Genomic DNA, 13,168 nt, shown 5'->3' on the forward strand with positions numbered 1-13,168 from the left:
TTTGTATTAAATCATTGTTGATTATTTATTTATTTATTATTGGCATCTTTTTTTTTTAATCACATTATGAAATCAATTGAGCTTAATAAAATCCTTTTGAGTCGATTATTAAAATCTCAATTTTTTTACAATAAATTTTATATCGTATTAATATATTTTTTTCATTAAAAAAATAAATAAATCAGCTTATAGCGCAACATGAACCACTTATCTAGTAGAATTTTAGATTAAATGGGATATTTAAGAGTGTGATTAATGTTGTTTTTAAAATACTTTCCTTATAGAAATCCATTAAAATAGTATTTTTTAAATGTTTTAAAAATTTATTTTGATATAAATACATTAAAATAATATAAAACTATAAATTTTTTTTTCAAAGCTTAATTTTTAATAAAAAACAGGTTTAATCTATAAGTGGCTGGCTGTTTTTTTCAAGCTCATTACTCATTAGCATCATTCCTTATGATCATTGCTTGTTATGGTGTCGTCGGAAACATGCGACGTAGATGGTTTGGTATCATTGACTATCGGTTGTATGTATTTATGGCATTCTTCAGTTTTTCATTTAAAAATGGCGGGCAATGAAGGGCTGGATATGCCTCTTTTTTTTTTTTTTTACCTGTTCGTGCTCATAATTAAATTCGTTAGATAATTGGCTTGTATTGTTGGTTTAGTTTTTTTATATAAAAAATATTTAAGAGTTGGTAATTTTGTTATAATAAAAAAAATTATGTATAGATTAATTTGATATAATTCAGTAGTAGCTGTGGTGGATCAAATGATAATTTGGATGATGAGTAAAAATATAATTTGACTTGAAATAAATATTTAAAATGTGATTTTTTAATAAACATTAAGACAATAACTTATCAAATCTATTCAGATCAACTTGAATTAACTTGTTAATCCGTATATCAAGTTATAAGATCATAATAACCTTATAGAAAGAAAAACAAAACAAAACAAAACAAAAATTTAATTTTCAATAAACTTAATATTGAAGAATAAAATTTAAATAAAATCAATTAAAAATAACACGAGTCAACTGATGTTAACCTGTCAAACTCACGATTCTGATCACGAGACCAAAATAACCCAATAAAAAATAAACCGAAACAAATTATGAATATTAATTTTTTAATTATTTTGATATATTGACATGAAAATTAAAAAAAATTATGAGAAATTTATTTTAACATAATTTTAAATAAAAAAAATACTAAACCCAGACATAGAGTGCACTCCCAGGCATTTTAATTTATTTTCTTTTGCTGGCAAGGATTTACGTTACTCCTAAACTGCCGACCATTGCTTGGTGCACAAGAGCGACATGCACCCCACAAGCATTTCAAACCTGGTCAACAAAGCAATAATCCCACACCAGACCACCCAATCACAACCATCCAAAATATAATGAATGGGCTTGCATCATACTTTAGTTTTATTTCCACCAAGAACATGTCTTTGGTGGGACCGTTGCCCCTCCCCAAGTCTAGGATCTCATGATGACTACTCTCCCTTATTACCATTTCACTCCCTTTGTTTTTTATTTTTCCTGTCTTTTTGTCAAAAAATCCAAGGCCACATCAAGTACTTCCCAACCCATGAACAAACCCATGAATCCCATTATCATGACCATTTCCTCCAAACATTCGATCCTTTTGAAATCCTTTCACTGTTAACCCAGGAACACAAGAAAGCAACAAAAACCAAGCACTGCGCTTTCCTGCTCGTCAAAGCCCTCAAAATGGCGTGGGCCAAGGCAGTGAATCGAAGGAAGAGCATGATGCCCGCTAGATCATCAGGTCATCAATACAAGAGGCCAGTGGGAACCACACCAAGGTCGTGATGATGGATGGGGGCGTTGTTTGTTTATTGGGCACATAGAGAAGGGTTTTGCAAGGCATTACATAGGGACTAGAGAATAAGAGAAATTACAAAAACAAGAGAAAATTAAAAAAAGAGAAAAGAGGGAGAGAGAAAGAGTGAACATTGCATAACATATGTAGAAATCTGCAGGAATGAGGACTGCAAGTTCGAATTATTCTTCTTCTGTGGATGATTGCTTTTATATTTACTCAGTAGCTCTTTTGGACTATACGCATGACAACAATAATATTAATGTTCCCTTTTCTCTCTAGCTAGCGACCACATTTCTTCTCTTTGTTTATGTGTGTCGAATACATATTTGCTTGTTTTTGGATTTCTTTTTTAAGAAATACTATCATGTTCAGACAATGGTACGTCCTCGAGGCTGCGCGCAATTCAGTCATCAAGAACTGAAACGAGAAGACTGAGAGGGGCTAAAAGCTGGGGTAGTCGTAATATATAAAGCAGCAAAGAGAGGGGAGGGGGCATGGCGGGGGGCCTCACTCACAAAGCCGTTTACACGTGATAAAGAAAACACCAAAAGCATACTTGCATGCGTGTATAAAAGATTCACCATCATCTCTCTAAAACGCTCTCTCTCTTGCTTGCCCTCTTCTATATCTAAAGCCAGAAGAACTTGAGCATCCATAAAAACCCATCTTTATTTCCTCTTTCCTTTCTCCTTTAACCCATCATTTCACGTTCTTTGTCTCCCTTTTTCTCTAAATTCTCTCTCTCCTTGCAACCTAAACTCTTGCGTTTTGGTTTTCTTCTTGGCTACTGCGTGTCTGATTGAGTAGGTGCGTGTTGTATATAGTATATACTGGTTTGTTTTTTTTTTTTGGAGTCGTTGTTGGTATTTATTGTTGTGACATCTTTGTCAAAGCAATAAATTTTTATTGGTACGATAGTGATTTCACTGCTCTTTTCAAAGTTTATTCCTTCTCTTTGTATATACAACCTCACCTCATGACCCTCCTTCTTGTTCTTTTTGTTTCCTTCCATGTGTACTCTCGTGGGTTTCAAATCTCTTTTAAAAATGAAATATAATTTTTTTTTAATGCTCTTGTTGAGTTTTTATCTGTTTGGTCTTCTGCCTGATATTTTATATATAAACTTTCAGTTTTGTGCAAGGAACATGCTTAAGGTTGTGATTTTGTCTACTGGGTATATCTAATCTATTTTGCTGAGCTCCTTGTACCAGTATACTTATTTTTTCTCTTGCTCTACTCCTTTTCCTGTCCTTGTCCTCTTGATTCAAGCTCACTGGGGTTGCTAATTAGAACCATCCATAACAAGATTTTGGTTATTGGTTTGGTGATGGTCAGTTTTGTCTTCGCATCTTGTATCATTTTTCGAGCTGCAGAGCTCATTTCTAGCTGCTGGTCTTATTTGGGGTTTCGCGTTTTCATTCACGCCCTTCCTTTCCTTTACACTTTAAGCATAGATTTTAAGGGAAAAACAATTTATTTTGAGTTTCAACAAACAATCTTTACCGTATGTATGCCTGTGATATTAATGCAATGTGCACTCTCAAGTCTCATGTTTTGCCTTCTCCACTTCAACGATTCACAAGTCAGAGACAAACTGTAAAACTTGTTTTTGGGTTTTCAATTTTTTTCTACTTTTTATTTGTTTATGGGTTTATATGCTGAATCGGAGGACTGAATAGTTTGGTTTCAAGATTTGGGAAGGAATACTAATGCTTATGACGTGCAAAAAAGTAGCGGCCTTTTATCCATACCCTCTTACTTTGCGTATACAACTATGTTGAATTGCACCGTCATCATTATTATTCCTATTTCTTTACTGTATCTGCAATGTTTTTGTTCACTTGGCTGACATGCATTCTCTCTTATTATTATGTACCTTTTTTGGTTGCAGAGGACAAGTGGGGCTTAAATCCAAGCCTGCAAGACATACAAGCGAAAGGCTAAAGATACATAAAGTATATTTGTGCCATTTGGTGAATCTTTACTGTTTTGAAGACAGAGTATCCTGGTGCTATCAAGCCTATCATATAAAGTTTCAGTGAGTGAAGGGAAGAAAGTATAAGAAAAGACCAGCAATGCCTGTAAGGCAAATGAAAGAGAGCTCGGAGCAGCGCTTAGTGATAAAAACCCACATGCAGAACTCCATGAACCAACCACAAAAACACCATAAAACTGCTCAAAACGGAAAAGGACCACCACAACCACTACAAGAAAGTTCCAACACTAAACCCCAAAACCAGGCCTCACCTCCTGCAAAGAACAGAGGGAGAAGGAGAGGCAGAGGTGGTAGAAAGTCTGATCAAGGAGATGTATGTACGAGGCCTAGTTCAAGGCCTTGTACAGTGGCACATAAACCTGTTCTGAACCCAACTGGTGATCTCCTGGCAAATGCTTCTAATGGGCATATTGAGAATAGTAAAAATGTTTGTGAAATGGAGATGGGTTTGGGGTTCCCTACCTCAAGCAAGTCTTTGAGTCTAGCTCCTAGGCCTGGTTATGGTCAAGTTGGGACTAAGTGTATTGTTAAAGCCAACCATTTCCTTGCAGAGTTACCAGACAAGGACTTGAACCAGTATGATGTAAGCTCCATTCTTTGAATGCAATGAAGGAAAGATGTTGTCTTTTGTTTCTTTTCTTTTTTCCTCCAAGTTTTTTCTTTTGAATTTGTGATATTCACCATCTGGGCCCTTAATCTGACACTGAGCCTACAGATTGAACATGGCTGTTAATATACGCTGCTGTAGAATATTTAAGTTTATAATTTCTTTGCTGAAGAAAATTTGTGGCATTGCTAATTTGTGGCCCTGAATCTGACAGCGGAAGTGTTTATACTTTTGTTTTTTTCTTATCTTTTGCTGCTGCATTGCAGATGAAATTGAATAGGTTCTGTTTTTACTTCTGTTGTGCTAAATTTGGCCGTTAACTAGTTCTTTTTGCTTGTTGCCTCTTTTCATCATCTGTTCCTTCTGATGCTTGCAGGTTACCATAACTCCTGAAGTGGCATCAAGAACTGTGAACAGAGATATTATGGCAGAGCTCGTGAGGCTTTACAAAGATTCTGACTTGGGAATGAGACTGCCTGCTTATGATGGCAGAAAGAGCTTGTACACGGCCGGTGAGCTTCCTTTTGCTTGGAAGGAGTTCATAATTAAGCTTATTGATGAAGAGGATGGTATCAATGGTCCCAAGTAAGTATTTGTTATCTTTGCTTTGTTTTTTCATTTCTATTATACTTTGTTTTTCTCCACTGACTCAATTTAAGAACATGGAAAATTCAGGGTGAGAGATAAAAATTTAAGTTTGAGAAAAAGAAAAAAAAAACTTTCCTGTTTATCACATTTAAAATGTAATCTAGATGTTCCTTCTCTTTATTTGCGGATATGAAGTAATTAATTGACCCTTATAAAAATTCTTCAGGAGAGGGAGGGAATACAAGGTGGCGATCAAGTTTGTCGCGAGGGCCAATATGTATCATTTAGGTCAATTCTTAGCTGGGAAACGTGCTGATGCCCCGCAGGAAGCTCTACAGATTCTTGACATTGTACTGAGAGAGCTATCTTCAAAGAGGTACAATTTCTCATGGAGTCTACATTTCATTTTAAATTTTGTCGCCTGTATTTTTGTAATTCTTGAATCGAGCATCATTAATTCACGGTCTTTTTTCTGTCAAGGTATTGCCCTGTCGGAAGATCCTTCTTTTCACCTGATATAAGAGCACCACAACGACTTGGTGATGGCTTAGAGTCCTGGTGTGGATTTTACCAGAGTATAAGGCCTACTCAAATGGGACTTTCCTTAAATATTGGTAAATTGATTACAAGAAATTGAAGTGTGTTGAATAGGATTTTTTAGCAGTTTGCATGAAGTTTTCTCAGTCTCATTTTTATGTTCATTGTGTGTGTGTGTGTATATTTATTTATTCTACTTTTTAATGTGTTGTGATGTAGATATGGCCTCAGCTGCTTTCATTGAGCCTCTTCCTGTGATAGAGTTCGTTGCCCAGCTTCTAGGGAAAGATATATTATCAAGGCCATTGTCTGATTCTGATCGAGTTAAGGTACTTAACATCTAGGGTAGAAGTAGGCAATTTTTATTTATGATCTTTTGGAATTTAGTTTAACTTTAGCTGCCGTTTAAAAACATTTTAACAGATTAAGAAGGGTCTCAGAGGCGTGAAAGTTGAAGTAACTCACAGAGGGAGTGTACGAAGAAAGTATCGTGTCTCAGGATTGACATCTCAGCCTACAAGAGAACTTGTGTAAGTTTTAGTTCTCTCTAGGCCATTAAGATTTTCAATTATGAGAAAAAGGTATAGCAATTTATTAGTTATTTGGGGTGATTCAGCTAACAAATAGATAAAAAAAAAAAACTGAAGATTCTTATTGTGCTTTATTCTAAGAACTTGTGAATTTCTTTATGTGTATTCTAACTTTCAAAGGTCTTCTGGTTTAGGTTTCCTGTTGATGATAACTCGACCATGAAGTCAGTTGTTGAATACTTCCAGGAGATGTATGGCTTTACCATTCAACATACACATCTACCTTGCCTTCAGGTTGGAAACCAGAAGAAAGCAAACTATCTACCTATGGAGGTGAGCTGAGGTCATTTTTTCTGCTCAATTCTTTGCTTTCAGTTGTCTTTCTTTAACTCTTGTTGACTTGTTGGGATTCCAAATAGGCTTGCAAAATTGTGGAGGGGCAGCGGTATACGAAAAGGTTGAATGAGAGGCAAATTACTGCCCTCTTAAGAGTTACATGTCAAAGACCCAGGGATCGAGAAAATGACATTTTACAGGTATTTATGATGTTTTGGTCTCCCTTCTCTTACTTGTACACTGTTTGCGTCCTTCACTAGAGAACATAGAAACGGTGCAATCTTAAAGCTTACAAGTAATATCCCATGTTATGCCATGACTGCAGTGCCACCTAATGCTTTAAGCTTTTGAATTAGATATGATGTCTTTGAGAGAAACATAAAAGTACTCTCATTTTAGTTGAATAGGCACTGACATTGATGGAATAGCTGCTGTCATTTCCATGCTAAAATAATTGCGCAAAGTATAAGTTCTACTCCTGTTCACAAAGAAGCATACGAATGTGCTAGAAATTAAGATGTGTGCTAGAAATTAACATGTGGTCTAGTGTCCTGTGCATTTGCATTAATGTTTTGCATGGTGTTCTAGTTTTCCTATTTTAATCCTTTTAAATTCCATACTCTGAGCATTTTGAAATACAAGCAGACAGTTCAGCATAATGCTTATGATCAAGATCCTTATGCAAAGGAATTTGGTATCAAAATCAGTGAAAAGCTAGCTTCTGTTGAGGCTCGAATTCTCCCTGCCCCTTGGGTAATATAAAGTCTTCAGTTTTTTAGTTCTTGCTTATTTATAGAAAATTGGCATTGTCACTTGTTCATCATCTGATACGACACATGAACCTCCAGCTGAAATATCATGAAACTGGAAAAGAAAAGGATTGCTTGCCTCAAGTTGGGCAATGGAATATGATGAACAAGGTATTGCACTAGGACCTTAAATGTATGCTCTTCTTCTTCTTCTTCTTCTTCTTTTTTATCATTTGTTTCTTTTTGTTTGATATGATGTTATACTCTAAGCTGAAAATGGACTTTGAATATTGGAATGCATTATGAAATTGGAGAACTTCTGCTTTAGAGAAGATATAATTTAGAAAGGAGAGAATATTTTATCCTGTTGTGAATTAAAGTACATATTTTTTCTCTGGAAGAATCAAGAGTTTCAACAAATCTATCATTTTCATTTTAGTCGACTCTTATTCATTTGATGCCTTCTAACAATGATCCCATGGTCTGCTGATTCCCATATGAATAGAAAATGATTAATGGAATGACTGTAAGCCGGTGGGCATGTATTAACTTCTCTAGGAGTGTGCAAGAGAGTGTTGCTCGTGGCTTTTGCAATGAACTTGCCCAAATGTGTCAAGTTTCTGGAATGGTAGTTTTTCTATAGCCCAAACTGCTTTTTAGCACTTGTTCTTCCTTTTCCTGAACAGTTATTAACTGGATAATTTGTTTGTTTTTAGGAGTTCAATTCAGAGCCTGTGATCCCTATTTACAATGCCAGGCCTGAGCATGTAGAGAAAGCTTTGAAACATGTGTATCATGCATCCACGAACAGAACCAAAGGAAAAGAGCTAGAGCTTCTCTTAGCTATTCTACCTGACAACAATGGGTCCCTCTATGGTATGCCATTTGTGCTAAGGATTTAGTGGTTGTGATCTATCCAGGTCATCTTATGATTTTTTTTTTGTCAAAGAATAATGAAGATATGAGTCAGTACTAGAATTTTGTAACATGACTTCGTTTTTAGGTGATCTGAAGCGAATATGTGAAACTGATCTTGGTTTAATAACTCAATGTTGTCTCTCAAAACACGTTTTCAAGATCAGTAAGCAGTACTTGGCAAACCTGTCGCTCAAGATCAATGTAAAGGTTAGATCAACTTTCTGATTTATGAAAATAGCAATATTCTACAAATGTCTGGAGCATTCTTAAAGTCATGAAGTGACTCTTATCAATTGAATATGTATAAAACTACCACCAAGTACTTGGTGAAGTTATCGAATTACTAGGGAAAGATGGAACACGTTTAGATTTTTCTCATATATTTATAATTTTACTCTTATACTTTGCTCTTTTAATTTCCGTATCGATGTCTGAAGTTTGTCCTGAACATTTAACTAAATCATTCATGGTCCTGATATTTATTTTTCTCCATGTTCTTGGTGCAGATGGGTGGTAGGAATACCGTCCTTTTAGATGCTATAAGCTGCAGAATACCATTAGTTAGCGACATACCGACAATTATTTTTGGAGCAGATGTGACTCACCCAGAGAATGGAGAGGACTCAAGCCCCTCGATTGCTGCTGTGGAATTTCTTTACCAAATTCCTTTTTCTTGATCTTGTTCTTCAAAATTATTAAGATCTGGCTGCTGATAGACGTGAGCCCTCCTGCAGGTGGTAGCTTCTCAGGACTGGCCTGAAGTAACAAAATACGCTGGATTGGTATGTGCTCAAGCTCACAGACAGGAACTCATACAGGACTTGTACAAAACATGGCAAGATCCTATTCGTGGTACTGTAAGTGGTGGCATGATCAGGTAAAGAAATTTCGCATCCCTTGGCATATTTTTTACCTGAATTCTTAATTTTGTTATCTATTTGTTAGAAATGTTGCAATTTGACTTGTTACATTCTCCTGTGCAGAGATCTCCTGATTTCTTTCAGGAAAGCAACGGGGCAAAAGCCGCTAAGGATCATATTTTATAGGTGATTATTGTCATCATATGCAAAAAATTTGTAATAAAATGTATGGACCATTGCATGACACTGCATGTTCCATCAGCACTTAGATTCAAACCAAGGTTGTATCCAACCTATTTGGTGCAAGCACCCTACTACCACTATAATCAGTCATTCTAAAACCATGGTGGCCGAGATGATTGCACATGGTTACATGCACACCTGCGCTTATTGTCAACTTATTTGTTTTTCAAATGCCTGAAATGCTTGCTTGTTTGCTTGCAAATCTGCCTGCGGGATCTGCTATATGAATAAATGAAAGATAAATGCATTATATTTAGACCTTCATACTTCTGATTCGTAAAGTGATGGCATGTAACTTGTGCAGGGATGGTGTTAGTGAAGGGCAATTTTATCAAGTTCTGCTTTATGAATTGGATGCAATTCGGAAGGTTAGAATTTAAATTTCAGGGTCATGTTTCTTATTCAACAAAAGTGGAAACATTTCTAATTGAATAATTTCTTTACAGGCCTGTGCTTCTTTGGAGCCAAATTATCAGCCACCGGTGACTTTCATTGTTGTACAAAAACGTCACCACACAAGATTGTTTGCTAACAACCATAGGGACAGGAATAGCACAGACAAGAGTGGAAACATATTACCTGGTGAAGTTCAGAATATCCTGTTGGCTATATACGTGCTAAAAGGCGCTCTTATCTACTTACTTTTTATCTTTTCTAATAGTTTATGTTATTCAATTCATTTCTTGATTTTTTTGTTTTTCAGGCACTGTGGTTGATTCTAAAATCTGTCATCCAACGGAATTTGACTTTTATCTCTGTAGCCATGCTGGTATTCAGGTAGAATCTCTATTTCTTAAATGTAAATCTCCTTAAGAAACTCGAATTGTTGGTTCATAAATCATAGCATATATATGTTTAGCCTATCTGCCTCACCGTTTTATGATGATCATGTAAATGATGAGGGAAGTTATAATAGATGAACTCTTTCAAAGAGAGGGGAAAAGGAATACAGGGCCAGTTGCTTGTTTTTCTTTTCCAATCCAGGTGATTAGAGATTAAAAACTATGTTGGACAGGCTGTCATGGTCAGATGGTTCTTATTCCTAGAGATGTCTATACCTCTTCTGTTGCTCATGTGCTCTGTGCAAATGACCAAGGTAGCAATTGGGTGATTACTCTGCTATCCTGGACAACTCAGTTTGATTGGGACTCTGAACCATGTTAGTTGGGCTTGGAATAAGCTTGGTTCATTGCCACTTGCCAATGGGTTACCCGTGTGCCAATGGAAGAGTCCTGAGAATTTTTTTTGGTCGAGCTAGATAGAAGCTTGATACCCACTCAATGGGAATGGATGGAATATTAGGTTGGATTAAACTAAAAATCAGATTGGTTGACAGATCAAAGACTTGTGTCAGATATAATTTCCAAGCAGAAGTGGATGCTGCCAAATTCGAGATTTAGAGCAGTGATTTGTTGATTGCGTTTTATCTGGTTCTGTTAATTCCCTACGGGTTGTGTTCTTTGCTGAGGATCTCTTGCAAATGCTGACAGTGTGAAATAAGGATGATTTATTTCTTCCATATGTTGAATATCAGTATGTTTACAAGCATGTCTGCACTGGCTTGCTGTCCTCGTGATTGAAATGAACTCGTTTCTATCTGATGTGACAGGGAACAAGTAGACCAGCACACTATCATGTTTTGTGGGATGAGAACAATTTCACAGCTGATGGAATCCAGTCCTTGACAAACAATCTCTGTTACACATACGCAAGGTGCACGCGCTCTGTTTCAGTGGGTAAGTCCTGTGGACAATATATCGGTACATTGTCCATACCTCTTTTGCAAGAACTAAGAAAATCTTCGGAGACTCCTTTTTTTAGTGATGTATTGAATTGTTAAATGTGGCATAAATACTTAAGAATTTTGGCTAATTGGATGCTTTTATGAACTTCTCTCTTTTGGAGACGCAACAAAAAGAACACTGTGAAGTTAACCCCTTGTTATTGAGGTTCCTGGATGGTGAGTAGAATGTGAGAATTCACACACCCCCCCCCCCCCCCCCACCAAAAAAAAATTCCACCCCCCCACCAAAAAAAAAAAAACCCATAGATGAATAAGTAAATTTAGGCTTTTAGCTATTGTATTACATTCAATGTGACCAACAAAATATGGAAATGTGTTGAATGCCTTATTCTAAGTTTTCGATGTTGTCAGCTGTATCGCAGCACGTTGTTTTACAACTTGCTACTGGTTTTTGTGCAGTTCCACCTGCATACTATGCACATTTAGCTGCTTTTCGTGCTCGATTTTACACAGAGCCAGTGATGCAGGAGAATGGCTCAGCAGGCAGTGGTGCTTGCCATGGTGCTAAGGGAACACGGACAGGAGAATCTGGTGTCCGGCCACTTCCAGCCTTGAAAGAGAATGTAAAGAGAGTAATGTTTTATTGTTAGGAAGGAATGGAAGTTGGATTCAGGAATAGGTAGTTCAAGATGCTAGAATCGAGAATTCTCATGTACATGCAACAACGAAAGAAACATGATAGCAGGATGTTTCATTCTAGCTCAGTGATTAGAACCCCCAAAAAGCCTATGGTCGGTGGTTCTCTTTAAACATGTCGAGCGTGAGAAACACCACAAAACACAGGTGATAGCACTAGTCCTCCAAGTAGCCATAGATGATGGGAAGAATGTCAAAGTAGGCCTTGTAAAGAAATGTTCATTTATGAATTAATCACGATGTAGGAAATTTTGCCACTTTGAAGAGTGCATGTTTGCTGACTTGTGAGGTTTCATCCCAAGTGTGTGCTGTCTTAAGCTGTTGGTGAAGTTTTAAGAGATGGGTGTATGATTGCATATGCGAGTATCAGCTCGTTATCTTTCATTTCTCCAGACTGCAATGCAGACGAAAATGACAATTAGTATTGCAAAGGCTAAAAGACATAAAGTTGGCTGGTGAAAAATTGAAGCCACGCCTAGGTTTCTGGGTGCTGATGGGGCACAATGCAAAGAGTGCAGCATGGAGCACCGGAATGAGACCCAGCCAATAGCCCTCGTACCCAACAATTTCACGACAAGTAATCCGAGTAGAGAATTTGCAGCAAAAATTGACTAGGAGCAAACTCTGTTGGCTCTACTGTTTCCTTGGTCTGGGTCCAATGTGTTAATTTCTCTAATGATATGTGATGATGATTTGTGTACAAACACAAGCTCAAAACACGTAGATTTGTATGTGCATGAATAGAGTAACTCTAGCTATTTATAGTCCCCTTTTCCTTTTCCTATTTTTTTTTTGGATTTTGTAAGCATGTCTTTTTAGTTTTGAAAAATCATGCAAGTTATTTCCTTAATAAAGGCTGACCATTAACGTTTTTTTTAATCTCCAAACTGTATTTTTTATTTTGGTTTGTGGCTGGTGAAACTGAAAATTTTGACTAGAAAAAAAAGGGTAATTCGGATAAAAAAGACAATTAAATTATAACAAAAACTAATCGAAACATCAAGGGATAAACATGTAAAAATATAGGAATTCAATATGAAGTTTTTTATTTAAAAAAACCAAAAGGATTAACTACTAATTAAATGATGGTTGTCCCTATAGAATCTTACCAATAGATTTTTTCAAGGAATCACTTGGGAATTTTTAACCATCAAATTTATGTAAAATTAGCATTATATTGCATGTATGTTTGTATGCGCTTATATATATATATATATATATATATATATATATATATATATATATATATATATATATATGTGAAGTACCTTGCAAATTAAATCTCAATTCAATTCCATCCACCATATTCCCTGAACGAAGTATTGAATTATATTTGAATTAAAAATTAGACAAAAACATACTTTAATAACATTATGTAGTAGTGGTAGTAGGAATAGTTTTTGTAGAAATAATTATTATTGTTGTTGATACTATCACTAATATTATATTTACCTGCAGTTTATATACAACCAATGCACGATATTGTTTTTCTTCAAAAGAGA

General features: G+C 36.0%; 1 protein-coding gene across 4 annotated transcripts; it reads left to right on the forward strand.

The window, feature by feature from the left end:
- Positions 1-2,389: 2,389 nt before the first annotated feature.
- Positions 2,390-11,923, forward strand: LOC133705424 (protein argonaute 10-like). Of its 4 annotated transcripts, none has more exons than XM_062130613.1 (22): positions 2,390-2,669; positions 3,754-4,441; positions 4,842-5,050; positions 5,280-5,429; positions 5,534-5,667; positions 5,810-5,919; positions 6,014-6,120; positions 6,315-6,453; positions 6,540-6,656; positions 7,102-7,209; positions 7,305-7,376; positions 7,711-7,833; positions 7,922-8,081; positions 8,209-8,330; positions 8,630-8,767; positions 8,858-9,000; positions 9,107-9,169; positions 9,531-9,594; positions 9,673-9,808; positions 9,930-10,003; positions 10,836-10,962; positions 11,430-11,923. In XM_062130613.1, exons 2-22 carry the CDS (start codon positions 3,938-3,940, stop codon positions 11,618-11,620), a joined length of 2,991 nt encoding a protein of 996 aa, XP_061986597.1. In that variant the 5' UTR covers positions 2,390-2,669; positions 3,754-3,937; the 3' UTR covers positions 11,621-11,923. The 4 variants fall into 4 exon arrangements, with proteins under 4 accessions (XP_061986597.1, XP_061986598.1, XP_061986600.1 ...); XM_062130614.1 differs by lacking the exon at positions 2,390-2,669 and adding an exon at positions 2,858-3,592; XM_062130616.1 differs by lacking the exon at positions 2,390-2,669 and adding an exon at positions 2,858-3,192.
- Positions 11,924-13,168: the final 1,245 nt, after the last annotated feature.

This window comes from Populus nigra, chromosome 10, assembly GCF_951802175.1.
Source record: "Populus nigra chromosome 10, ddPopNigr1.1, whole genome shotgun sequence".
NCBI classification, from domain to species: domain Eukaryota; kingdom Viridiplantae; phylum Streptophyta; class Magnoliopsida; order Malpighiales; family Salicaceae; genus Populus; species Populus nigra.